At 37.6% G+C, this 23938-nt stretch overlaps 1 protein-coding gene across 5 annotated transcripts in view; it reads left to right on the plus strand.

Moving 5' to 3' along the window:
- The window catches only part of SP3 (Sp3 transcription factor), a 37354-nt gene extending 13604 nt beyond the window's left edge, over window positions 1-23750 (plus strand). For 2 of the 5 annotated variants that reach the window (XM_082311654.1, XM_082311655.1), the window contains 3 exons: window positions 11778-11970; window positions 19543-19739; window positions 21985-23750. In XM_082311654.1, the coding sequence (XP_082167780.1) occupies window positions 11778-11970; window positions 19543-19739; window positions 21985-22301 (707 nt within the window). In that variant the 3' untranslated portion in view covers window positions 22302-23750. Of the gene's footprint in view, window positions 1-11777; window positions 11971-12378; window positions 16682-17133; window positions 17237-18954; window positions 19013-19542; window positions 19740-21984 lie in introns of those variants that run through there. The other 3 variants (XR_014228150.1, XM_082311656.1, XM_082311657.1) reach the window with 3 other exon arrangements.
- The last annotated feature ends 188 nt before the right edge of the window (window positions 23751-23938 follow it).

Here is a 23938-nt window from a genome sequence, read left to right on the forward strand (position 1 = left end):
GTAAATTTGATACAGTGCATTTCAGATTTCAGGGTGTAACTATCTAAAAGAAAGAATAAGGGATGATTGAGGTTCAAGATATTTTGCTGTACCAGAAGCCATTTAATCTCATCATTGCGGGGTTGTGCCCAGGCTCGTTACGAGGGGCAGAGGGAGCAGTAGAGGTAATTTGGGAGGGAACTGTTGCACAAAATAGCTTGGGAATTGCTGTTTTACTATAATCATGTGATCCAAGGCTCTTGTGCATTAAGATACTGAAGCATAAATGTTTAAGTAAAACACAAATGTTTTGTATTGTATGCCTGTTTAAGCATGTGAGAAGAACGCAATATCAAGTGAAAAATTCCTAGAGGAGCTGCTGAATTGGATTTGTTTCAAAAGCCTACTGATTATAATACTTATATAGTTATTGATATTGGTATATTCTATGTCAGGAAACTTGCTTTCCCTTTGGAATCTAAAATTTGAATTTAAAATAATAAGCTGGGATGGGTTTTTTTAGTTCATTTTGTTTTAGAAGTGACTTCTATATTATGAACTTATCAAGACAAAATTACCCAGACCTAGGTAAGCCTGCTCTTCGTTGGCTTGTAGGCAACAGCACCAAACAGATGAGTGTGTTGCTCACAGCATTTGCTCTGATGGCTAATCTTGATTCTTAAATTTCCAGTGACCACAGAAAGTCTTGGTTTGTCTCTATCACACCTTGTTACCTATGAGAACATGAGATATAGATATCAGTAACAAAAAGCATGTATTGTGCGTGATAATACAGCTAAACTCAGATGTCAGAGTCTAACTGTTGGAAAAAGGGCCCTGTGGCTAATATGAAATACAAGGAGGATGAGAACTTCTTTATTTCTAAGATTTGTATTTGGTATAGGATCATGTAGCTAATGTTATTCCTTGTGGAGTAACATAGCGGAAGCTTGAGAAGAAAGGTAGAAAGGAAAAGGAGAGAGGAACCAAAAGAAAAGACACATGAAAAAGTAATTGAGCCTGCTGTGTGTATTAGTTGGTCTGTTGATGGTCCTTGAGAGTGTTTTAATGGTGGTTCATAATAAAATGCAAGGGAGTTCCATGAAGCGTTCCTTAACTGTATTTTCCTGTGAGGAATTTCACATGGGAAGGGAAGAGAGTAAATGGGATATATGAAATGTGATTAAATAGGCAGAAGCAGTAGATGAGTAGCAGAAGCTATCGCCTGAAGTGAACAGCTATAAACACCTGGTTATATTAGAGATAGGGTGGAGGTTTATAGTGACATTTTTCCTACCTGTCTAGGAATAGTAAATGGACTGGAAGGTATTAAAACTGCCATCCCTTAACTTTGGGGAGAATTTAATTGGTCCATCCTTTATGTTACAAGAAACTCACTTTTCTAAAGTAACGATCAATGTGAAACTGCTTCTAACTAACAGAATCAGACTGAATTATCTTGATTGACCTTTGGTGTCTTTTCCATATGCATCTGGTATTTTGTCTATATCGAAGTTATCTGAGATAATCTTTTTCAGTGATGTTTCTCCCCTTCATATTTATAACCCCTTACAATATGGTATGGCACCCTTTCTTCAGGTTGAAGAATAAATATGCAATTAGAAGCAGATAATGAAATTATTACAAATTTTTTTGCAGTCAAAAATATATTGCTCTTCTGATCTGAAAATGAGGAAAAACAGTTTAGTTTTAAACTGAAAGAGGAAGGTATGTGGAAGAGACAGCAGAATGAGAGAAGTTAAAGCTAAAGGATGATAGGCTACTTGATTCCTCTTTTCTGCAAACTACAAACAAGCTTTGAAGCAAGATGAGAAGGGTTTCCCTGCATTTTCTACCCCCAGCCCGGATAATGCACTTCCTTCCATAAAAAATACAGTCAGGCTGTGTTTTTTCTGTTTTCATTCAGCAAAACCTTTCTACCTGAGGCAAAAATAAAAAGAACGTATTCCTAGTCTTGGGTCAGAGATGGTTGGTAATTATCTGAAGTCCAAATAACATAGATTGCTCTGTTAGCGGTGTAGCTGTGAAAGCTGTGGGTTAGGTTTTCGATCTTGGTAGCTACAGCCCATCGTGTGAGAGGTGTTCTTCCAAGCCTCGCTTCCCAGGTAAGCAGCAGAGGACATCTTTACTGTTCTCGTGAGTGCGTGAGAGGAAAAAATGTCTTTACCTAGGTCCTACATTTTGTTTACAAAATGGAAAGTCATCACAACCCTAATACAAAGCTAATAGCTTTGTCCAGTAAACGTACAGTTCTCTTTGAAAAATGTCCAGTAATCATGTTTCTACCAAAATGTCCGCTTTACCAGGCGTACATACACAGAGACTTCCACTGCACTGAATTTGTTCTGAAAAGTCTTGGCTGAGCTTGTTTTATCTTAGAATGTTTATTAGAGCTCTTATTCCTCCTCATTGTGCTTAGTGTTGTCTTGCAGTGGAGAAGGGAAAAGTATTGGTTAGTCATAGCTGAAACTTTCTTGAACATTGCCTTTCAAAACAAAAAGCTGTATCAAATAGTATCTACATGTTAAACACTGGCAGAGAGATATCTTTCTCACCTGTATTCTGGCTTCAGTCTTCTGGTCTCAAGAGGAAGTTAACCTGAGAAAACTCTCTAGTAATCTACTCCTTTTGTTGGCAGTTTGTAATAAAATACTGCATTGTGTGTACCAAAAAGAGCTATTACGCACACAGTTCACATTACTCTTTAGCAGCTTACCTGTTCAAGAAAGGTATTTATTAGCATGTTTATAGATTTCTTCTTCAAAGATTTCATATAAAGTAGCATTCCTTTTGGAAAAATATAGGGTACTGAAATGTATCAACTTGGTTTTCATGTTTATGATCCTGTAAGTTTTGTCGATTTGAAGGAATTTTTAAGTGACTGGATTTTTTTTTTCCCTAAAGCTGTTGTCCAGACAAAGGAGACTTAACAGTGTTAGATCAAAATCTAACTGTAATATTATCTCAGCTAATTTATTAATGTACTGAATCACAGTTTTGGATTTGTTATTTTCTGAAAAAAAGGCAATTTTACCAGGCCTTATATAGGTCGCTTAACTTTTTATAAGATGCTGGATGCATTTTTTTTTGATACTTCTTTTGACTATTTCAGTAGCATCTGAAGAAACTAGCAAGTGACCTGAAAGAAAGTAGCATTGGCTTGAAAAAGGACTTTGCTGCTTATCAACTGAGACACGCTCAGCTGGAAGATTCATTTACTTAAAAATAAAAATAAAAAAGACCTACAAACATTTTTCCAGGTTGGTCTGCAGTTGGAATAAAGTCAAAGGGATTCCTTTCAAGAGTTGACCCAAAGTGCCACTGCAAAACTGAGGTCTTCATTTCTACATCTTTCTTCCCAGCTCCTCCTCTGCAGGAGTATACAGAGCTACTTAACAGACTCATCTGCCTGCTGCCATTGAAGCTTACAGTCATGCCTGTTGATCAACTTATACCAGTTGATAGAGAGTGGGAGTGGTTGGCTATTTGAGGTGGGGGCTTCATTCCATTCCTGCCAGAAGCTGAAGTCTTTATCATGCTGAAGTAATTTAGCTATTCTAAATTCGGCCAAAAATTGGCTGACAATTTTCAAGGTAAATAGTTGCCCAAGTGACAACTTTTCTTTCATCTGCTGGTATCTTGTGAGGCTTTGGTCTGACATCTGTTAGGTAAAACAGTCTAAACCCCCAAACAAACAAAATTAGAAATGGAGTACTTAGAGTTTTACTTGCAGGGATGGTTGTTTCAATGTTTTAATGCTTCTGGTGAAGTGGTGCAGAATGCTACTTAAAGCATAGCTTTCTTCTGGCATCTAGAACTTTATAAAACGTTTTGGCTGGTTTTCAGTATTACACAACTTAGTTTTTTCTCTTGCTTTTTAAGTTCCAGTTTTTACCCTTATTAACTTTACTTTCAGTTATGCAGTTTTTCCTTCTAAGGCATTCTTTATACCAAGCTTTTGAGAGAAGGGCATAGTGTTATTATGAAATTGAATCTGACTATTAAAAAAAAGTCTTATGAAATGCATGAAGTAAACTGAAGCAATGATGTTAAGTAAATATTTTCATCTGGCAACATCCGTTTTGGGCTATCCTATTTACATTTGAGGCATTTAGTTTGCATGTTGTAAAATCAAATAGTTAAAAACAATTCCCCCACTGCTTTATTTTTGATATGAAAATTAAATTGGAAACTGACAAATTTAAGTTAGTGCAGGAATTAGAGCTATTTATGTACCAATCTTGTGTAAATAGTTCGCTTTCAGCATGCTTAAATTACATTCCTTATTTTCTCATCATTTTCAAAGGAAATTAATAAATTCTGGAAGAATTAGACGATCATGCTTGTATGTGTTTCACAGTCTTGCTTATAACAGCCTGTAGTAAATTATCTCACTTCAAGTTTAAGAAAGTTTGCATAACTTTAGTTAGTCTGATTACTTTTTCAATGCAGTATCTACTGCTGTGGAATAGAATTGCATTTTTTCTTCAAATTCTTGAAAAGATTGAATTGTCGCATCCTTCCTCTGTGTCTGTACTTCATGTGCTTTTCTGCTCTGTGTTCCAAAACAGCTCAGAGTCTAATTCATTTTCTTACAGCCCATGGTGGTGAGGTGAGATTTTGTTATATGTATGTTGCTCTTAAGTGAATATTTTGTGATTTATGCTGAGTATCTGGTGATGCAACTTAGATTCTCAAGGTTAAGGAGGTTAGCCTGAGTTATCTTAGGCTCAGATATCCTCAGGATGTTCACAAAAGAATATATTACCCAGTTTCAGGTACTCATTCCTTTTTCATTTTTCAAGTACCCTTTTTACAAGATACTCCTCAAGGAAAATGAAAACTCTCTTAGACCTGTGGGGATGTATGGCAAGTATCCATGAAGTGACAGAGGCAAGGGGTTTTATTTCCAGTACTGCTTCAACTTAAAAAGGAGGCTGGAAACTCATCTTCTGTCTTTTTGCGGTCTCAGCACTTTAGGTCCATTGTTTCAGGTTTTCTGCAGTTTTCTTGCCTTTGAACCTCCTGACAAGATCACATACTTTGGTTCTGATCTCTAAAGCTAACTTGTCAGTGCATCTGGCTCATAAAAAGTATCTGAAGTTTCTACCAAGGACAACGGCAGTCTTCTCATAATGCAAGGAATGCTCACCAGGATCCTAGTTGTGATTGCCCTCTTGAAGATAAGGCTGGGTTGTAGATGGATTGTCTATCACTGCTTGTAGAAGACACGTTTTTTTCAAGAGGTACTAATTTTTAAGGACCAAAAACGGAAAAAATACACATTGTCAGTGACGTGTCCTCAGTATTTAACATACAGAAATGGTAGTTCTCAGTCTGCATTTAAACTTCATGCCAGTTTTTAATCCATGTATTCCACGTATGTTTTGTACTTCATTTTTCTTAATGAAAATGTTTTACTGTATCCTAATAAGTCACTTGCTATGCCGAACTCTCAAGTATATTATATCAACAATGGTGTCATCATTGATGTAAAAAAAAATTACTTTTGAATTTAATTGTTCCCATAATCCCATTTTGAGTGGCATTAATTCTTTCCCTACTTCTCGAGTCTTTGTTTACCCTTTTTCAGTATTATCACAGTGATAGCTTTTTTCTAACCCACTGGAGCATTCACATGGTCAAAGGCTTGCAGCATTAAAACTGCAGAGCTCTTCAGCCTTCTCTTAAAATTATTGAATGAAAATTATCCTCATCTGTTGATTTATTAAGTGTTTATTTCAGTAGCTGTTTTTACATCTTCCTGACTTACCGTCAGTGGGAAGCTTTTCATTCTCGTCTAGGGATAGGACCATTATTTGGCTTTTACCTAAATACAGAACATAAATACGTATCAAACAGTTCTGCTTTCCTGAATTACTGCTGACAATTCTGTTGTTTGACCCTAGCAGCAGTCCAGTACTCTTTTATGTAGGAATACTTAACCCCACTGGTCACAGGATACTCTGTGTCCTACTGCTTTCCTTACCTATTTCTGCAGTTCCTGGCTTCTTCTGTGTTGAGCATGATCAACTCTTCTTCCCCCTTTCTAGTTATCCCCTCTTATATTTTCAACTATGGGAAAAAAGGAAAAAATAAGGGCATGCTCCAGCAGGCATTACTGTCCATAAGAATCCAAAATCTTGAGAATTTGTAGACAGCACATCTCAAAGAACTGCAGTTACTGTAGGGTAAGTAACTGTTCTTTGATGGATGATGTGTGTTGTGGTAGCACTGGCTTAAGTACTTCCGTGATTCAAATTTTTAAACAATCAGCTTAGAATAATGCATAGGATCGCTTGGAAATATAGTATGTGGCGTTTTTCTTGCAAGAAAAAAGTCTATAGCTCTATTCTTATTTTTGCTAGTACTGCTTAAATATTCAGTACTGTGAGGTGCTGCTCTTAGACTTGTACACAACAGTTGTTCTCCTCAGAAACTTAAAATCTGATTTAGAGCTATTGAAACTAGATGACAGCCTTTCTTCTGAGTTGAGGTTCACAAGTATTTCAAGATGACACTCTATAGTGTATCTTCTGTTGCCTTGTAATTTATTACATAATAAAAATGCCTAAATTCACACTTAAGTTTTGGGGGGTAAATCAGAGTAGAAATCATTAACCTTGTTGAGTTTCCTGTCTGAAAGACTTGCACATCTGGCCAAGTGGTAGGGAGAGTTTCATTTATGTAGTTTAGTTTAGGAAGTTTAGTTGAGATGGGAATGAACAAGAACAGTGTCTAAGAAATTTGAACATCTTTATTAAAGCTTCCTTACATCCAGAGATTAAGGCAAGATGAGTCAAGATACTGAGGGAATGTGGGTTGCACTGTAGAGAAAACTGAAAACAAAATTAACAAGAGAAGATGGAAAGGGGATGGGAATTCACATCTGTTTTCTTGGGAGGGGTGGGAAGGGAAGCATCTATTTGGAAAAATAAATGAATAGGCATGACTGATTACAAGACGTTGAAACTGCAGACAGTAAATTTGTGATGCTGTGAGGAAATTGGTGTTAAGGTATGTGCAATGCTGCTGCAAATCTGTTTTCAGTTGAAAGACCATATTTCTGCTTTTCAGATCAGGAACTTGTAAAGCTTAGCTGAGTAAAAAGGGTGGCTTTCAGCATCTAGGAAAAGCAGCTAAACTAGAAGCCCGCACTTTGGAGACAGTTACAGGTAATGCTGAGAGTGCCTTTATGTGACATTCGGCAGAGGCAGATATATCAAAAATTTAAAGTGGTGGCATAGTCCTCAAATGAAGCGTTTCTTGCACTCCATCTTCCTCCCTTCTCAGTTTGTCCCTGTCTCTATGGCTGTTGGGTAAGCTAATAACTTTTCTCATAGGTGAAGAAAACAGCATTTTCTTACAGTCCTAGTTGAAACAGACCATGATAGAACATGAAGCTTAACTGATGCATTCATCTGATGAATGGTTGAAGTAGGTAAATGACCTGGCTGTATCAGTGGGCAGCAGTAATTCTCTCCACACTAGATTATACTTGAAATGTACTCAAGAGTAGTTTAAGCTGCATTTGCATCTGCATGGTTTCATCCTGTCCGTTTAGTTAGTCTTCTCTGAAGCACTTTAAACAAATGTCTTAGTTATTGTTTTTATTTGCCAAATACACTTAAACTTGCTCCATATTGTAGCCAGCTCTGGGCTTTCTGTGACTATGAAATACTACCTTTGGAATAGAACTGTACACCAGGATCCTAATTTCCATCCTTTAGAGGAAAGCAAAACCTAAACCAAATCTAGCTCACTAGATACCAAGAAGAACTTGAACAGAATATATGGTTTTCAGAATCTGTAGGCAGTTTGAAACAGTATCTTTGTCTGAATTTCCCCTTCATACTTACCCAGTACTGGTTCTTGAACTTAATTAAGAACTAAGGCCATATAGAAATGTGAAAGCGTGGAAATAAAATAGTAGTAAAGAAAACGTAACCTTCATTTAGCCTGTCTTTAATTGGTAGAAAACAATAGTTGCCTCAAATATACCAGTATTTGCATCAGCTTGTCATGACTTTAGGGATTATGTAAAATTTTTTTAGGTCCAATTTTTTGCAGAGTGTGTGTAAAACCTAGTATTCTGTCAGTTGAGACTGAATTAGAATGGAGGAACACCAAGGGAGAAATGTGGAGTTGTTGCTATCTATGTGAATTTGCATAATCTCCAGTTCCATTGCATTGGAGAAGACTCTTATATTTTGCTCTTCTCCACAGTTTGCCCCTTCTACTCCTTCATTTTCTTACTGTTGTCTAAATTACAGTGGCACCCCCTCCTCCCCACAAAAATAGCGATGGAATTTTCATCTCTTGCAATAATGTAAAACCCACTTGGAGGGCAACAGACATATTGGTTCTAAGGACCCTGTTAAGGCAAACGGATTCACTCTGGGATTTGATACAATCCACTCTCCACTGTACTACGTCCTGGAGAGGCTAGATAAACACTTCATCTTTTGATACTTCTTTTAATTTTGTTTTATTTAAAGTGTAATCTACATAATTAAGTATTAAAAAGTCCTGTCTGTAAATTGCCAAGTTTACATTGTACTTTTCTGTGTGCCTGGAGTAGAAGGTGGTCCTGCTGAGGAATACCTAAAGCGATATCTACGCTTTCTGCCTTACCAAGATAACCAGGAAACACAGCACAAAATTACACACACAGTACTGCTTTGACTTCATTTCAGTTTTGCATTTTTTAAAAACAATACTATAAACTATTGTGTGTCTGTGCAAATTGTTATTTTCTCCAGTATCCTCAACTCTTAGGAGTGTTTTGTCTGTCCCCCTTCTTTTGTCCAAATAACTTTCTCATTTATGCCTCCACCATTATAAGCTATTATGAGCCTTTGTGCTGCTGCAATAATGGTGGTGATTGGGAGGGACTGGGAATAGAGAGAGACTGATGAAAAAAGTCAAAGGAACTCATGATGAAAGTTTGTGAATCGGAACAAACATTGTGTGAGTTGAAGATAGAAAGTCCTCGATACTGGTGTGCAGTGATAGGCATTCTGGACATGTTTGTATTGTTAGGTGTATCTCTGTTATTAGAGCGTGACTTTGGGGTGTCAGTATAACAGGCGAAATCATATGTCATATGGAATCTTTGACTTCCGTAGTGGAGTTGGGTCTTGGGAGCACAGATCCATACCCCAATTTTACCCATTCATCCTTGCTAGGACATGTTGATACCTCTTTTGAAGTATGTGTATGCAGTGCTAACTGGATTCAGCTACTGACTTTACAAACTCGCTATATGCCAGTGTCTAATGTTAGTAAGATCATAATGAAATTATCTTCTTAATACAGTGTTTTATTTTATTAACATTACTTTAATTCTTATTTTAAATAAAACCAGAATTTATACAACGTACATTTTGTGGAACATTCAATTGGTAAAAGAATTTTGGGTATGGTGCATAACATATCCAGTCCTAAAGAACTGCTTGGAGGCTTGAATTGGCCTGTGCTGGCAGCCTTGCCACTTTGCTGTATTTAAATTCCTATTATGTGCCCTGTTGCATAAGAGTAAATCAGACTTTTGCCTTTTCCTAAAGTTGCTGTAAGTGAATGTATTAGTATACTTAATAGTATCCAATTTGAAAGATCAGTTTATAAACTCTTTGTATGTTGTATAGTGTTTTAATCTTTGCTTATGTAAAATGAATTTTATATGTAACACGTGTATGCAAATTATTACAGATAATAAGATGATTTCATAGGTGAGTCTCAGAAAATTACTTAGTTTGTTAGGAAAGATAGTTTGGTGGCTAATGCAGAACACTAGAAGTCACCGCAGAGGTTTTCTAGGTCTTCACGTGAAAGATCCTTGTGATGTTGCTGTCTGAAATTGTGGACTTCTTATGGTAACAGTGAAGCTCAGGGTGCAGGTGATTTTGGACAGGCTTACCACAGTAGTTCTGCCAGATGTTACCACGTGTGTAAAGAGGCAGCAACAGTGAGTGTGCTAGCTCCTGGATTCCCACAGCTCTGAGCCTGTCATATTCGTGCAAACTTAATTTCTAGCATTGACTTTTGCAGCCAAACCGGGTAAATACTCTAGACTTCCCTGTTTCTGACCTGGAATTCTCTTCCCAATGCAGTGGTTTCCTAGGGAATTATTTTGACTTTACTTACATCAGTGATGCAGTTTACAGCACAGTCCCACAAATGGTTATACATGTGCAAGTAAAAGGAAGGCAAACTGTGGTGTTGGGAAAGACTGGACTGAGACTTTATTAGCACCAAGCAAATTTTTGTGTGTAGCTACATCCTTTGTCTCTAAACAAATGAATGTTGGAGATTATTTGGAAGGTAGACCAGGTAACTATTACTTTTTACATGTTTTATCATTAATTTCTTTCCTGATCTCTACTGGGACAGGATGCTGTTTATGATCTGACCCAGCACAGTTTTTCTTATGTTTTATCATGCAATCTGGGCAGCTTTGTCTTCATTATACAGATGATGGCTGATGCATTGACTCTCAGAAAGAATTTAGAGTGGCCACAGTGTTCAGTTAAGGTTTCAGTGTTTGAGTGGGGTTTGAGTTAAGGATAAAAATCTACATGATAACTGAGTTTGTTCTGCAGAGAAAGCAGTCTCTTAAATACATCCAGAAAGACACACACCTTTTAGTTCGAAGCTTCAATAAAAGAAAAAAAAAAAAAAGAGAAATTTGACAGTTTGCTTAGTAGTTTGTGCTAGTGGCTAATCATTTTCACTGAAAAAAACTACAAGTAAACTACTGTGCTGAGCCAAAGAAGGGGCTGGGGTTCAGCTTTCTAAAATGATACATAGAAACTGTCTTTTTTTGAAATCCAGACTAACAGACTTTCAGCTCATTGGGAATCCAGAATAGTGTCTGAGGGGAAAAATGTTCCTATTAAAATGTAAATTTGTTAAAATAGTTGTTGTTTTACAGTGTAGTATGATGCTGTAATTAGTTCTTGGATTAGATTGAATGAATGCTCTGTAGGGAGAAGGTACACATACTTGCAAACGTCCATCCTATGAGGATAACTTAAGAGTCTTTTTTGCATCCATGAAACTGCAAAGACCTATTTTGACTACTAGCTCATCAGAATGTTAAAGTGGTTCATGTCTTGCTTACCTCTCTCTAATGCTAAATAACATTCGTCCCTAAATGTTTTCTTCTCTATGTGTAGTGGAAAAGGCATAAATTTGAGGTGAGAAGGGGAAAATGGAACAAAGGCATTATTTTTTTTGTTTGTTTTCCTTAGATATCTTGGTCTTTCTTAGGTCAAAACCTTTTATTTAATTGATTTCTCATATTACTTTATATATCACTGTGCATACTGAAAACTTCTGAAGATCATCGAGAAAGGCTGTTTCTACTACATGTCACACTAATTGAGAAATCCTGTGGAAACATAAATGGCTACTCAGGATCATTTGAAACATGCGTTTACGTTTTTTTTCAACCTCTGTCCAACCTCTTGTTCCTCAGTTTTTCCCAAGTTTCAAGCAAGCAAAATCCTCCTGGTGACAGCATTCCCTACCAAGAACAGTTCAAACTTACTTTAATACTTCATTATAGCTTGTCTTCAACTTTGAAATGTATAGTAAGGTAAACTTTTTAAATACGTTACAGGTTACAAGGGCACAGAAGCAATGTCAGTATGCACTAAAGGATGTTGACTTTTGACTGACATAGTGCTCTCAACAGTAAAAAGATTTGATCATTATGGTTTCCTTCTCTCTATTTAATGGGCTACTTATGGATCTGTTTTTGTTCTTTTCCTCAGATATTAGGATTAAAGAAGAGGAGCCTGATCCAGAAGAGTGGCAGCTCAGTGGTGATTCTACACTGAATACCAATGATCTAACACATTTGAGAGTACAGGTGGTAGATGAGGAAGGGGACCAACCACATCAAGAGGGAAAAAGACTGCGACGAGTAGCTTGCACGTGTCCCAACTGCAAAGAAGGTGGTGGAAGGTATGTAACGTTCAGTGTCATATAATGCATGTAATGATGAAAACAAATAATGAATGAGGAAAAAAGGAGCCTTAGTTAACAGCAGTTGCCTGCAGTGAGAGAAAACTAGAGGCTTATGCAAAAGAGCTCATGCAAGAAAGGACTGCCACCTTTATTTCTGGGTTTACAGATGGACAGGCAGATTATTCCATCCTCTCTGAGTTACTCCATTGAGATTAACTGGAAAAATATGGAGTTAGATGCCACCTAGTACAAGTGAGGGGGATAGAACATTGCCCTAAATAATATGAAAATGAAATATTTTGGAATATGCACATCCGTGATTGGCTTCCTATCATCTGTCAAGGACTTGATTAAACCCTGTGTGCCTGCATTTCCTCACTGATTGAGCATTTTTTTTCCCCACAGTTTGATTGCTTTAGAGTGTTATAAAAATACAGTTATCCTGGTTTTCTTATTCACTGGTTTCCTAAGAAAAACAAGGTTTGTATAATAACACTAAATACCAAATTTTGAATTGACTGATTGTTTTCAGTCAAAGTCAGTGGAGATTTGGCTAACAAAGAGGTACGAAGTTCCAATTTTATGAAACTTCAGGGCTGCATAGGAAGCAATGTTTTCTTATTCTACATCTCATGAAAGTATTCTTCAGCTTTTTGTTATTATAAAGATTTTATTCTATTCCAGAACACTTCCTTTTAAACATTTCGATTATGCATATAAGAGAGGAAGTGGGGATAATAGGCTGCCTTTTACAATGAAAATATTTAGATGTGTTTATGCTTGATATAATTGTGCAGGGGCTTCTTTCCAGTACACTAAAATTTGTCTATTTTGATAATAATTTCTTCTCTAAAATGGATTTCTTATTTATGTGAGAACTGTAGTGTAAATTAGTGAGTTCTCTTTTAAGAACCTGTCAGTATCCTATGGCTCTAAGAGTGCTAAGAGTACTGACTGAATATGTCTATTGTCAAGTCTGCTGTGATTTTTTGCTGTATATTCTAGATACGTTCTTTGCAAGCACAGAGAGGTAATATCTTGGGCAGCCATGCCGAGTAAATATTAAGTGTTTAAGACAAAAACACTTTCATACATTTACATCACAGATGAAGCTAGTGATAATATCTGCAGTTAAGGCTATATAGCATCTTTGTCCATCAGCTTCCTCTTGTTAAATTCCTATGTATAGTTCACTGAAACCTGGCACAGACGTTTCTAAGTTCTTGGTGAACCTTGGCTCTGCCATGAAGATATGCCCAAGTACACCCAGGGTTGAAATTTGCTTCAGTCTGGGAGAAAACTCTGAAAATGTGATTTGCACTGTCCGTACTCATACGAAACAGAGAGATTTCCCATGTTGCATCTTCCTCGTGCTCTATTCCAAACTACAGTGGCTTTAATATAGAGATATCTTTACTTTAAAGTCCTCTTCCTCCTAAGTGGAGTTGCTATAACACCAGATTTTAAAATCGAAGCCCAAGAGAGAATCTTTTTGAGAGATGGTTTTGATGAAGTCTGGAAAAGGGTGTAGTCTGACTGAAACTCACATATGGGAATTTGGGAAGGAGATGAGATAAGAGCTAGGACAGAGTTTAGATAGGTGAGAATCTGAAATCCACTGTAAAGGAAGGACTGGACACATCAAATGTACAAAGTAAGTAGGAAAAGTAGGACAGGAAGTCAGGATGTGAGAAGAATTAGGACTGGAATAGAAACAGGATAATGAAGGAGACAATGGTGGGGAAACAGAAAAAGAGTGAAAGTGCCTACAGTTGCTAGAGCAACTTTCCCACTGGAATGCAGAATTCCTTCAGAGTCTAGCAAAAAGGAGTAAGCCCACTTGGAAGAATATTTTCCTTCTCCCTCTGATACATGTTGATTATATCCCATAGCTGCTACAGTTACTTATTTATCTCTAGTGCTGTAATTCTGAGTTTTGATTTGTCTTTCAACTCTGCTGATGACTTGCGGAGTTTCAGATAATAGGACATTTGCTTTTATGAATTTCTTCAGATAGCATTCGCAATTCCTAGAATGATGTTAAAGTTGCAAAATTGAAAACTTGGAAGTTGGCAAATGCCAAAGATAAGACATCCTGGGCAACTTTAATTTAATCCCTTGTGCATATACATTATCATTTGGTTTCTAATTACATGACTGCATACTATTTTTTCCATATGACCCCAGTGCGGTTCAGTGGATGGGATGGATGATGCACAGGGAGTGAATCAGGGCTGTGTAATGATTGGCACCTGCTTCACTTATTGCAGAAATTGGAAGGCATTTAGGGAATGAGATACAGGACTGCAGCAACAGGGCTCTGAAGTTTTGGAGGTGTTTGTCTATCCACCCCACCTTTTCCACTGCAGAAGTACTGAGTTCATTCCTGTAAAGAAGTTGATTGAGCTGAATTGTAACCATCTACAGTACTCTAAGAAAATATGCTTCTGCTGTATTGAACTTGACACCTCACGCTGGTGGGTGTTGGACAATTTTGGCCTTAATCTTTTTCTACCACATATTTGGATGTATGAAGTGATTGTATTAGTTCAAGTTCACTACACAGGAGTGTTGCAAGATGATAAATTAATTAATGTTTGTGAATTGCTTAGACACTGTACGTGTTGTGAGTGCCCACAATGAAGAAGAAAACCCTGGGGAAATGAATAATTCCGTATTTAAGATAGTACTTAAATAATATGTAACTAGTAAGACAAGAAAAGCACATTAAATCAGTATGAAAAAGCTGAATAGCATTTCACTCAATGAATACTATCCCTCCTGTGCACTGAATGGGGTAGGAAAAGGTCCTATATGCAGACTTCATCATAATTTCATTTTTTGTGTAGCCTTAGTTTTGGCATTTCTTGTCTTCTGTTTTCTGGATGCAAAGAGGAGTTGAGGGGTTCTTTCTGGTTTTTGTTGCTGGTTTTTGTTGGGGTTTTTTGACTCTTGGTACAGAATTAGACTACGTTGCAGTCTTCAAAGGATTTCTATTTGTACCAGTCCTGTGAAGTAGGAAGCCACTATTATCTTTACCTTACTTGGCAGGTGGGAAGGTAGGAAACGGAGAGGATGATGTATTAGATGTGTAAATTAAAACCTTATAGCCTCAAGCTTATATAGTAAATGGGGGATAAGCAAGTGGAGAGAGAGAGAGAAAGAGATGTACCTCAAAGGATGATTCTGATCCCAAACAGACTGTATTAGGCTTCTAGTTAGGGTGTCTGAAGTTAGGTGGAAAGTTAACCCTCCTCTCAGTTACATCTGGAGTTACCTTGAGATGTAACTACTACTGTCTGGAACTATAGAGGAATAGTGCTTCTGAGTACCACTTGAGGTACGTAACTCTAAAATACACATTCTTAAAGTAACTAATAAGTGTATGTTTTACCATTGAAATACTTCATGTTCCTCCTGGAAGTACCGCTGGACTGAAAGTCCAGTTTCTCAGTGGATGAAAGCGTCTCCTGCTGAAACCATTGCATTCTGCATGGTTACTGAGAAACTTGGTTTCCAATCTCTGTAAAGCTAAAATGTATTATCAAAATACTTAAATATTAATTGAAGACTCCAGTCGAGGAATAGGCCTGAGTCATATCCTTTTGCTCAGTGATGATGGTTATTGGCCAGCGCAGCAAGAAAGGCCTCTTACTATGACGTGATAGGGCATAGTGCCAGACTGTCACAGCTGCAAAGCGTCCAGATAGAATTTGGCTCATATCCAGTCAGTTTAGAGCACACATGAAGCAAACATGCAGACGTCTATACGAAGCTGTGTAGAATAAATACACGTAGTTGCTCATTTACAGTAGTCTTGCGGATTTCATTTTGTGAATCCCGAACTTTCCCCTCACTTTGAACTTCAGACTCCGCTAAGGAATTCTGTCTCCAATTAGGTGAGGTGCTTAGGATTACGTATGCTACACCACCTACGCACAGTAAGCTGACCATGAGTTGAACCTTCTTTTCCTTCGGTCTAGACTAAAGGTGCAATTGAGCAACTTCAAATGATTGACTTAGGAATCTTAAAATTATTCTAAGGGAATTTTGGTGTGATTTCATGTCATTTGTGTCACATTTGTGTACTGTATCGTACAAAGTTACAAAATACTTGTACTGATTATTGGGGAGGGGAAGACTATAGTATACTTGGAGAAGGTGTGAGGATGAAATACCAAATACAAAAAAATATTCTGTGTACAGAAATATATTCTCAAATACAGAAATAAATTTTGTTATAATAAGCACAGGCTGAGCACTTCTTAGGGTTATGTGAAGTTGGACAGGCAATTAAAGACACAGGATAGTAGGATTCTGTGCAGAATTCTTTCAGTTACCAAGATTGTATAACGGAGAAGAGCCATGGATGTTCCTTTGCCTTGCACTGCAATTTCTGGATGCCTTGAGCCACCAAATGAGAACCTGAAGAAGAGCTGTCTAGAACTGAATCATTAGATGAAGGTGAACACGGAGCCTGAGAACTGTGGAACTGGTTGCAGTAAGGCAAAAGGAGGAATACAGAAAATTTCTTCCTTGGAGTCCAGGGAGCTGTGTGTTTTGGGCTGATAGATGAATGCCACTGCAACTGTTACAGGTACACTGAGTTTTGTGTGGTGGCCTAGCCGTCTGCAGAGGCTAAGAAACTAGAAAAGAAAGGGGAAAATCTAAAGAAATTTTGCTAAATGTCTTTAAGATTGGCTGAACGTTTAAAACTTGTGAATATTGAGCTTTTGTGTAGGTGGCATAGTACAAAGTTAAATGCCTGACATTACAGTTAATTTTGCTTTTTAATCTTGGCTTGAGGGAAGGCCGTGGAAGAGTGTGAACCTGGCAGTTCAGATGTAGCAAAAGTTACCAAAAATGGATGTTTCAGCTGAGGTAGGAGATGTAAAAAAGGCAATGTTTGTACTGGTCCAAAGAAGTGATGGGACATTTGAAAGAGGAAAATTAAGTCAAAAGTATTCTTGCCAAGACTAATGATGATGCAAGAGCTTAAGATGTCAGGTCAGATGTCAGAGAATTTTTTGCATGAAATTTATAAACAAGCTGGATAAAACAGGCAGGTGAATTTTCTGTGAGGCTAAGGATTGAAGCGTGGCAATAAAACCCCAAAAATTTGACAGATAAGCAGAATCTCTTCTGTCGCTATATCCATAGGCTCATACGAGTCTGCTACCACAGCAGGGTCAAAAGCCTTCTGGACTCTACTTCTACTGCCATTGAATTTGTTCTGAAGTCAAAACATCCATTGTCATGACAGGTAATTAGTATGTAAAAGTGATAGTTTTTTCTTCTGAGAGAAAATGAGGTTCAACAAGGACAAGTGCAGGGTACTGCACCTGGGTCGGGGCAATCCCTGGTATCAATACAGGCTGAGGGATGAAGGGATTGAGTGCAGCCCTGCCGAGAAGGACTTGGGGCTACTGATAGACGAAAAGCTGGACATGAGCCAGCAAGGTGCTCTCGCAGCCTGGAAAGCCAACCGTATCCTGGGCTGCGTCAAAAGAAGCGTGGCCAACAGGTCGAGGAAGGTGATTCTGCCCCTCTACTCTGCTCTGGTGAGACCCCACCAGGAGTACTGTGTCCAGCTCTGGGGTCCTCAGCACAGGAAGGACATGGACCTGTTGGAGAGGGTCCAGAGGAGGGCCACAAAAATGACCAGAGGGATGGAACACCTCTGCTATGAGGAAAGGCTGAAAGAGCTGGGGTTGTTCAGCCTGGAGAAGAGAAGGCTGCGGGGGGACCTTATCGGAGCCTTTCAGTACTTAAAGGGGGCTTATAAGAAAGATGGGGACAGACTTTTTAGCAGGCCCAGTAGCGATAAGAGAAGGGGTAATGGTTTTAAACTAAAAGAGGGTAGATTCAGACTGGATATAAGGAAGAAATTTTTCATGATGAGGGTGGTGAAACACTGGAACGGGTTGCCCAGAGAGGTGGTAGATGCCCCATCCTTGGAAACATTCAAGGCCAGGCTGGATGGGGCTCTGAGCAACCTGATCTAGTTGAAGATGTCCCTGCCAATTGCAGAGGGGATGGACTAGGTGGCCTTTAGAGGTCCCTTCCATCCCAAAGCATTCTATGATTCTATAAAATGACAAGTGAAGCACTATGAAGTTCTATATTGAGACTTCTTAGAAACATTTTGTAGGACTTAATTGAATTTTATCTCCTTACTTTTCTGGCCAGTCCGTTGGGAATGTTTTAGGTGCATATGTGTTTAGGTTGAAATTCCCTTAGATGCTGTGAGTTTTTAGAGTGAGTTAATTTCTGTGCCTGGTCCAAAATGCTTGCTCCAGGTGCTAGGCCCTTAAAGTGTATATGCATTTTACCCTGAACCCTCATTAGATGTAAACCAGAATTGTTCTGAAAGCAGGGATGAGAATCTAAGTCTAATAGTAGCTTGGGAAATCCTTCAGCCACTGGACGGTTAAGCAGAAGTTGAGCACCCAATTTAATGAAAAAAATTGCCCTGGGGAGGCAACCGAAAATTGTATAATCAGTCATGGAGGATGGAGTGCCCAAGACTGTGATTTCAGAATCCACTTAAGCTCTTCTAAGTTAACATTGCTGATGAATAAGGTGGCCTGATGCTTGGCTGCATTTTCCAATCTCCTCCCTTGTACCAGCATTTACCATTCATATAGTTGCGTTGTCAGCCAGATCTGTTCCCTGGAGTGCCCCTTTCAGCAGCAGCAAACACTTAAATTGGCTAAAATCAATCATGATGCCCTGGGCTGGCCAGACTGATTTCTTTCTCTGAGTCTTCAGAGGCTCTTACCTCTCTCTGGTGATTTTTTTTTTTTTTTTTTTTTTTAATAAAAAGTTAGGCTTTTGTGTTAGGTGCTTCCCCTGAATCAATCACCTACCATGTCAGTAAGGCAGCACCTTAAAACAGGCATCAAGCTCAGTAGTCTGGATTATATTATCTGTGAATTATGTGTTCATTTTGATGGATTTTTTTTTTTCTGAAATACCAAGGAATTAATTTAAATGTCAGCAAGATCAGCTGTTTCACTGCCACTCCTCCTAGTGGAAATATTCAGGTTAGTATGCTTGTCCTCCAACCCCAAACTGCTTCTCAGGTTTTCCCAAGATGCCAAAAGTCCCATCTGTTCTCTTCCCAGTTGCCAAAATCTCCAGTTTCCATTTTGGCAATTGCAGTCATTTGTGTTTTTCTTTGCCAAAACTGTCTTTGGTATGGTAAAAACTGAAATTTACAATATGGGCACTTCAGCATCAAAGTAGTACAAACTGCTGTAATAACTATATTTCCAACTTCACATACATGTATGCTTGCTAAAGATTACACTTCTATCATTTAAATTTCACATGCTGTTGAATTTATAGTTTGTTGCAGAATCGGGATAGCATTATAGAATTTAGTTCCAGCTTCTTATGGAGTGTACTGGACTCTGATTGTATTTGAAACAAAAATGGGAAGCTGCTGAGGTTTGTTTGCAGATCTATTGGTATATGCAACCCCACTTATATGTATGACCAGTATTTAGGAGGTATATATTAGAATGAATAACGTCTCTTCTTTTTTTTTTTTTTTTTTTTTAACAGAGGCTCCAACTTGGGAAAAAAGAAGCAACACATTTGTCACATACCAGGGTGTGGCAAAGTATATGGGAAAACTTCACATTTGAGAGCTCATCTCCGCTGGCATTCTGGAGAGCGTCCATTTGTTTGTACTTGGATGTTCTGTGGCAAAAGGTTCACTCGCAGTGATGAGCTTCAGCGACACCGAAGAACGCACACAGGTTTTCAGTCTTTGATTCTGGTGCATTTAACTAACGACATGTCATGGAGAGGGCTTGGATAAATAGCTTTTAAGAGGAGAACAGATCTTTGTATTGAATTGATTTTAATGTAGTGTGACTTTTCTGAAATCAGCTAATGCTTAGAGCTATGTATATACTTCGGTTTCTTTAGTAGGTCTGAGGAGGAAAACCAGCTACGTTTTTTGATTTAGAACTGACATTTAAGCTAATATTTAATATAACTTAATCAGAATACTTTGATTCAGGTTCAGCAATGCATTTAATTTGAACCAGATTAGAACTGTTGTTCCAGCTTAAAACTTACATAATTTTCTCTCATTTTAAAAAAGAAAAAAAAATAGAGGGCTAGATGTCCAAGGGATTAGATGTCATTCACAAAATCAAGGAAGAGCATGTGATGGTGCATCATCTTCTAGTTTCATGGTTAGGCCACCCATTAGGGACTCCAGGTTCACATTTCTCCTTTTATCTAATACAAAGAAAAGAAATGAGTCTAAATCTTCCACCTTTTCAAGGAGCAGTTTGTTTCAAATCTATTGTCTGTATTACCTATTTTCCTACAAACTGAACCCATAGTTACATTCTACAGGATGCTTACCTTTTAAAATTAGACTATTTGAAAAACCCAGTGACAATAGATAAATAATTTGTGTGCTTATCAGCATTTACATTGCTTAGAAAACTGTCTTTGCAATGTCTATGAAAAATATTTCATGTTTTGTACCTAATGGTGTGCTTTTGTTAGACATGTTGGATGCTTGAACCCAAGCTGGGATGTTACAGTCTATCTGGATGGACAGCCAGATGGGTTTAAAAAAAAGAGGCCAGTTGAATGATGCAGCTCAGAGGGTATGGTTAATGGCTCCTAGTGTACCTGCGTACCAGTAAAAAGTAGAGAACTGCAGGCATCTATCCTTTGACCTGTTTTAACATCTTTATCACTGACCTGGAGGAGGCAAGAGAGTGCACGCTGCTTAGGTTTGCGGATGACACAAAACTGGGGCAACCAGTCAATGTGTTTGAGGGCAAGGCTGCTATTCAGAGGGACTCAGGCTGAAGGAATGGGCTGATGGGAACCTTATGAAATTCAGCACGGATAAACACAAAGTACTGCACCTGGGATGGAATTAACCCTTGCAGCAACACAGACTAAGCATTGACTAGTTGGGAAGCAGCTCTATTGAAAAGTACCTGGGAGTCTTGACAGACAACAAGAACATGAGTAAGAGCTAGCAACAAAAATGGCCAGGGCTGTATCAGCAGAAGGAGAAACACTCGTTCTAGGGAAGTGATTATCCCCTTCTCAGCACTGGTTAGGCTGCATCTAGAATATTGCATCTAGTTTTCAGCCCCCAATATAAGAAAGACATTGCTCAACAGGATTGAGTTCACTAAAGAGCAACCAAGATGATCAGGAAGCTGGAGCATTTGCCTTATGAAGAGAGGCTGTAGGAACTGGGCTTATTCAGCTGCACAAAGAGAAGAGTAAGGGCAGGGAGGAGCTTAATAGCAATCTTCTAGTACCTGCAAAGCCACCATTAAGAAGACAAAGACAGACTTTTCATGGTGGTGCATTGGTGGGAGGATGAGAGACAACAGACAGAAGTTAAAACAAGAGAGGTTCAGACCAGGTATAAACAAAAACTTTTTCACTGTGAGGAACAAGATGCCCAGAGAGTTTCTGCAGTCTCCATCCTTAAAGGTTTTCAAGACCAAACTGGATAAATTCCTGAGCAACCAGTTCTGACCTCATAGCTGACCCTGCTATGAGAGAGATCAGACTAGAGACCTCCAGAGGTCCCTTCAAACCTGAATTACACTATGATCTTGTCTGTCAATCTCAAGTGTAATTCTGCAGGAGGTCACGTGGTCTTCCCTGTCCATCATTCGGTAGCTTTTGTTCTCCTCTTAAAAGTTATTTATTGATGATAATTGCAGTGAAACTTAGCAGCCTGAGGATGTGAGGTGGCAATGTTCTTTAGCTTGCCTGAAAGATCTCCCCAAACTCAGTGACGCAGAAAAATAAATAAATTCTTTTAAGGCATTTGTATGGGTGTCTAGAAATTTAACACACAAGTTTATCATGTTGGATCACTTTTTTCTTCAGTATAGATGTTGGTAGAATTCTGACTCTTAAAAGCAGTAAGTTATCTCAGTTTTTGGTGTACATATGATATTTTTAATGTTCTTGAAAACATTTTTTTTTTCTTATCTTCTGTGACAGGTGAGAAGAAATTTGTCTGTCCAGAATGTTCAAAACGCTTTATGAGAAGTGACCACCTTGCCAAACACATTAAAACACATCAGAATAAAAAAGGTATTCACTCTAGCAGTACAGTGCTGGCATCAGTAGAAGCAACACCTGATGATACTTTGATTACTGCAGGAGGAACAACGCTTATCCTCGCAAATATTCAACAAGGTTCTGTTTCAGGAATAGGAACTGTTAATACATCTGGCACCAGCAATCAGGATATTCTTACCAACACTGAAATACCTTTACAGCTTGTCACAGTTTCGGGAAACGAGACAATGGAGTAAATATTACACAAGATACCTATTAATTGTGGTTATTTTTATACAGTAGTGAGAAGAATATTGTTCCTAAGTTCTTAGATATCTTTTTATTGATGTGCAAAAATTTTTGGATTGACAGTAACTTGGTTATACATGACACTGAAATGCCTTACTTTGTATGATATTCCATAGTATATTAAAATGGTAAAATTGCATGGGTTTTGTAGGTACTTTTGGAATCTAGAAGAGATGAAATTTTACCAAGTTATATTAAAAAAAAAAAAAGAATTTAACGATGGAAATGGTAGTCTAACCAAATGCATCAATCCTGTGTGGTTTAGTGTAAAAAAATGAGAACATGTTGGTATTTATCTATTGTAAGATAAAAGAAGTTGATGGGTGAAAAGAAATCATGTTATGATAAAAGAAATTTTGTAATTTTCTTGATGACTGGAATTTTTATTATGCATAACTGACAAATCAAGTTTCCAAGCAAATGTTACATAGTGTAGGCTTTACTTAGCTCATCAACTTGTCATTTTGAAGCTAATTATTTTAATTAGGTTAACTATGTACAATATTTTAAGCATTACTCTTGTAAGATTTTGAAAACTACATTTTAACATGGAACTCTAGGGATAGTCACCTTTTAAATCCTATTGAAAAGCCATGTTTAAGATTTAATTTGCCAAAATGATGTCTTGTTAATATTCTTTCAATAACCAAGGTGGGCAATATAACCAATGTTTAAAAAGCTTAAAATGTTTAAAAAAAAAAAAATATGTATAGGTTGAGGCATTTGGGTGGTAAGGCAAATGTTATAGTGAAGTATATCCCTTCTTTTGAACATTGGAGGACCAAAAATAAGGTGTATTGCGTCTCAGCAGTGATTTTAATCAAATCTTTTTCCAAAAAACATCTGTCTGCCAGGGCCTTAAAAGCCATCGTGTAAATTACCAGTAAAATATAACATATGCAAATACAATAGAAAAATCACTTCCATATTGACAGTACTCCCAAACATATGGATATAGTCATAGTGAACTAGGGGTTTTATGAGGTTTTTATTTGTTTGTTGTTTAGTTTTTGGTTAGTCAATCTGCATTTAAATATCAGCCATCTTTCCTTTTTTGCTTCTTCCCTTAAAAATTGTATGTATCCAGTACATTTAACTGATAAACATATATGTTTTTTATTATGCTGAATTTTCTTTTTATTTTTTAATTACTGTTTATATTTTCAATTATAGAAAAATGTACAAAATGAAGTTATATAGCCAGTCTGTAAGTGCTATACCATTTTCAGAAAAATGTACAACAATAATTACTGCAGTTCACCTATTTACAGACATTTGGAAATCTGTTCATTTGTTATTCTTAAAACCACCTCGAATTTAAAGGCTACCTTATTGTACGTTTAAAGTGTATTATAACAGTGTGGTAGTTAATAAAACACTATTTTTTTTTCTTTTGACTTGAGTTTACTGTACTTCTTGTTAACTAACAAGGTGTAATTTCATAATATATTTTGATAGCCTGAGATGTTTTATTGTTTTCCACTAGATGGTGGGAAGTAGAAATGATGTTTCCTTTCCTTACGGGCAAGAAAAAAACCCAAACCCTCATCTGTATGTGCACGGACATGCTTGTGCTATATACTAT

The sequence above is a fragment of the Platalea leucorodia genome (genome assembly GCF_965183815.1).
Source record: "Platalea leucorodia genome assembly, chromosome: 5".
In the NCBI taxonomy this organism is placed as follows: Eukaryota; Metazoa; Chordata; class Aves; order Pelecaniformes; family Threskiornithidae; genus Platalea; species Platalea leucorodia.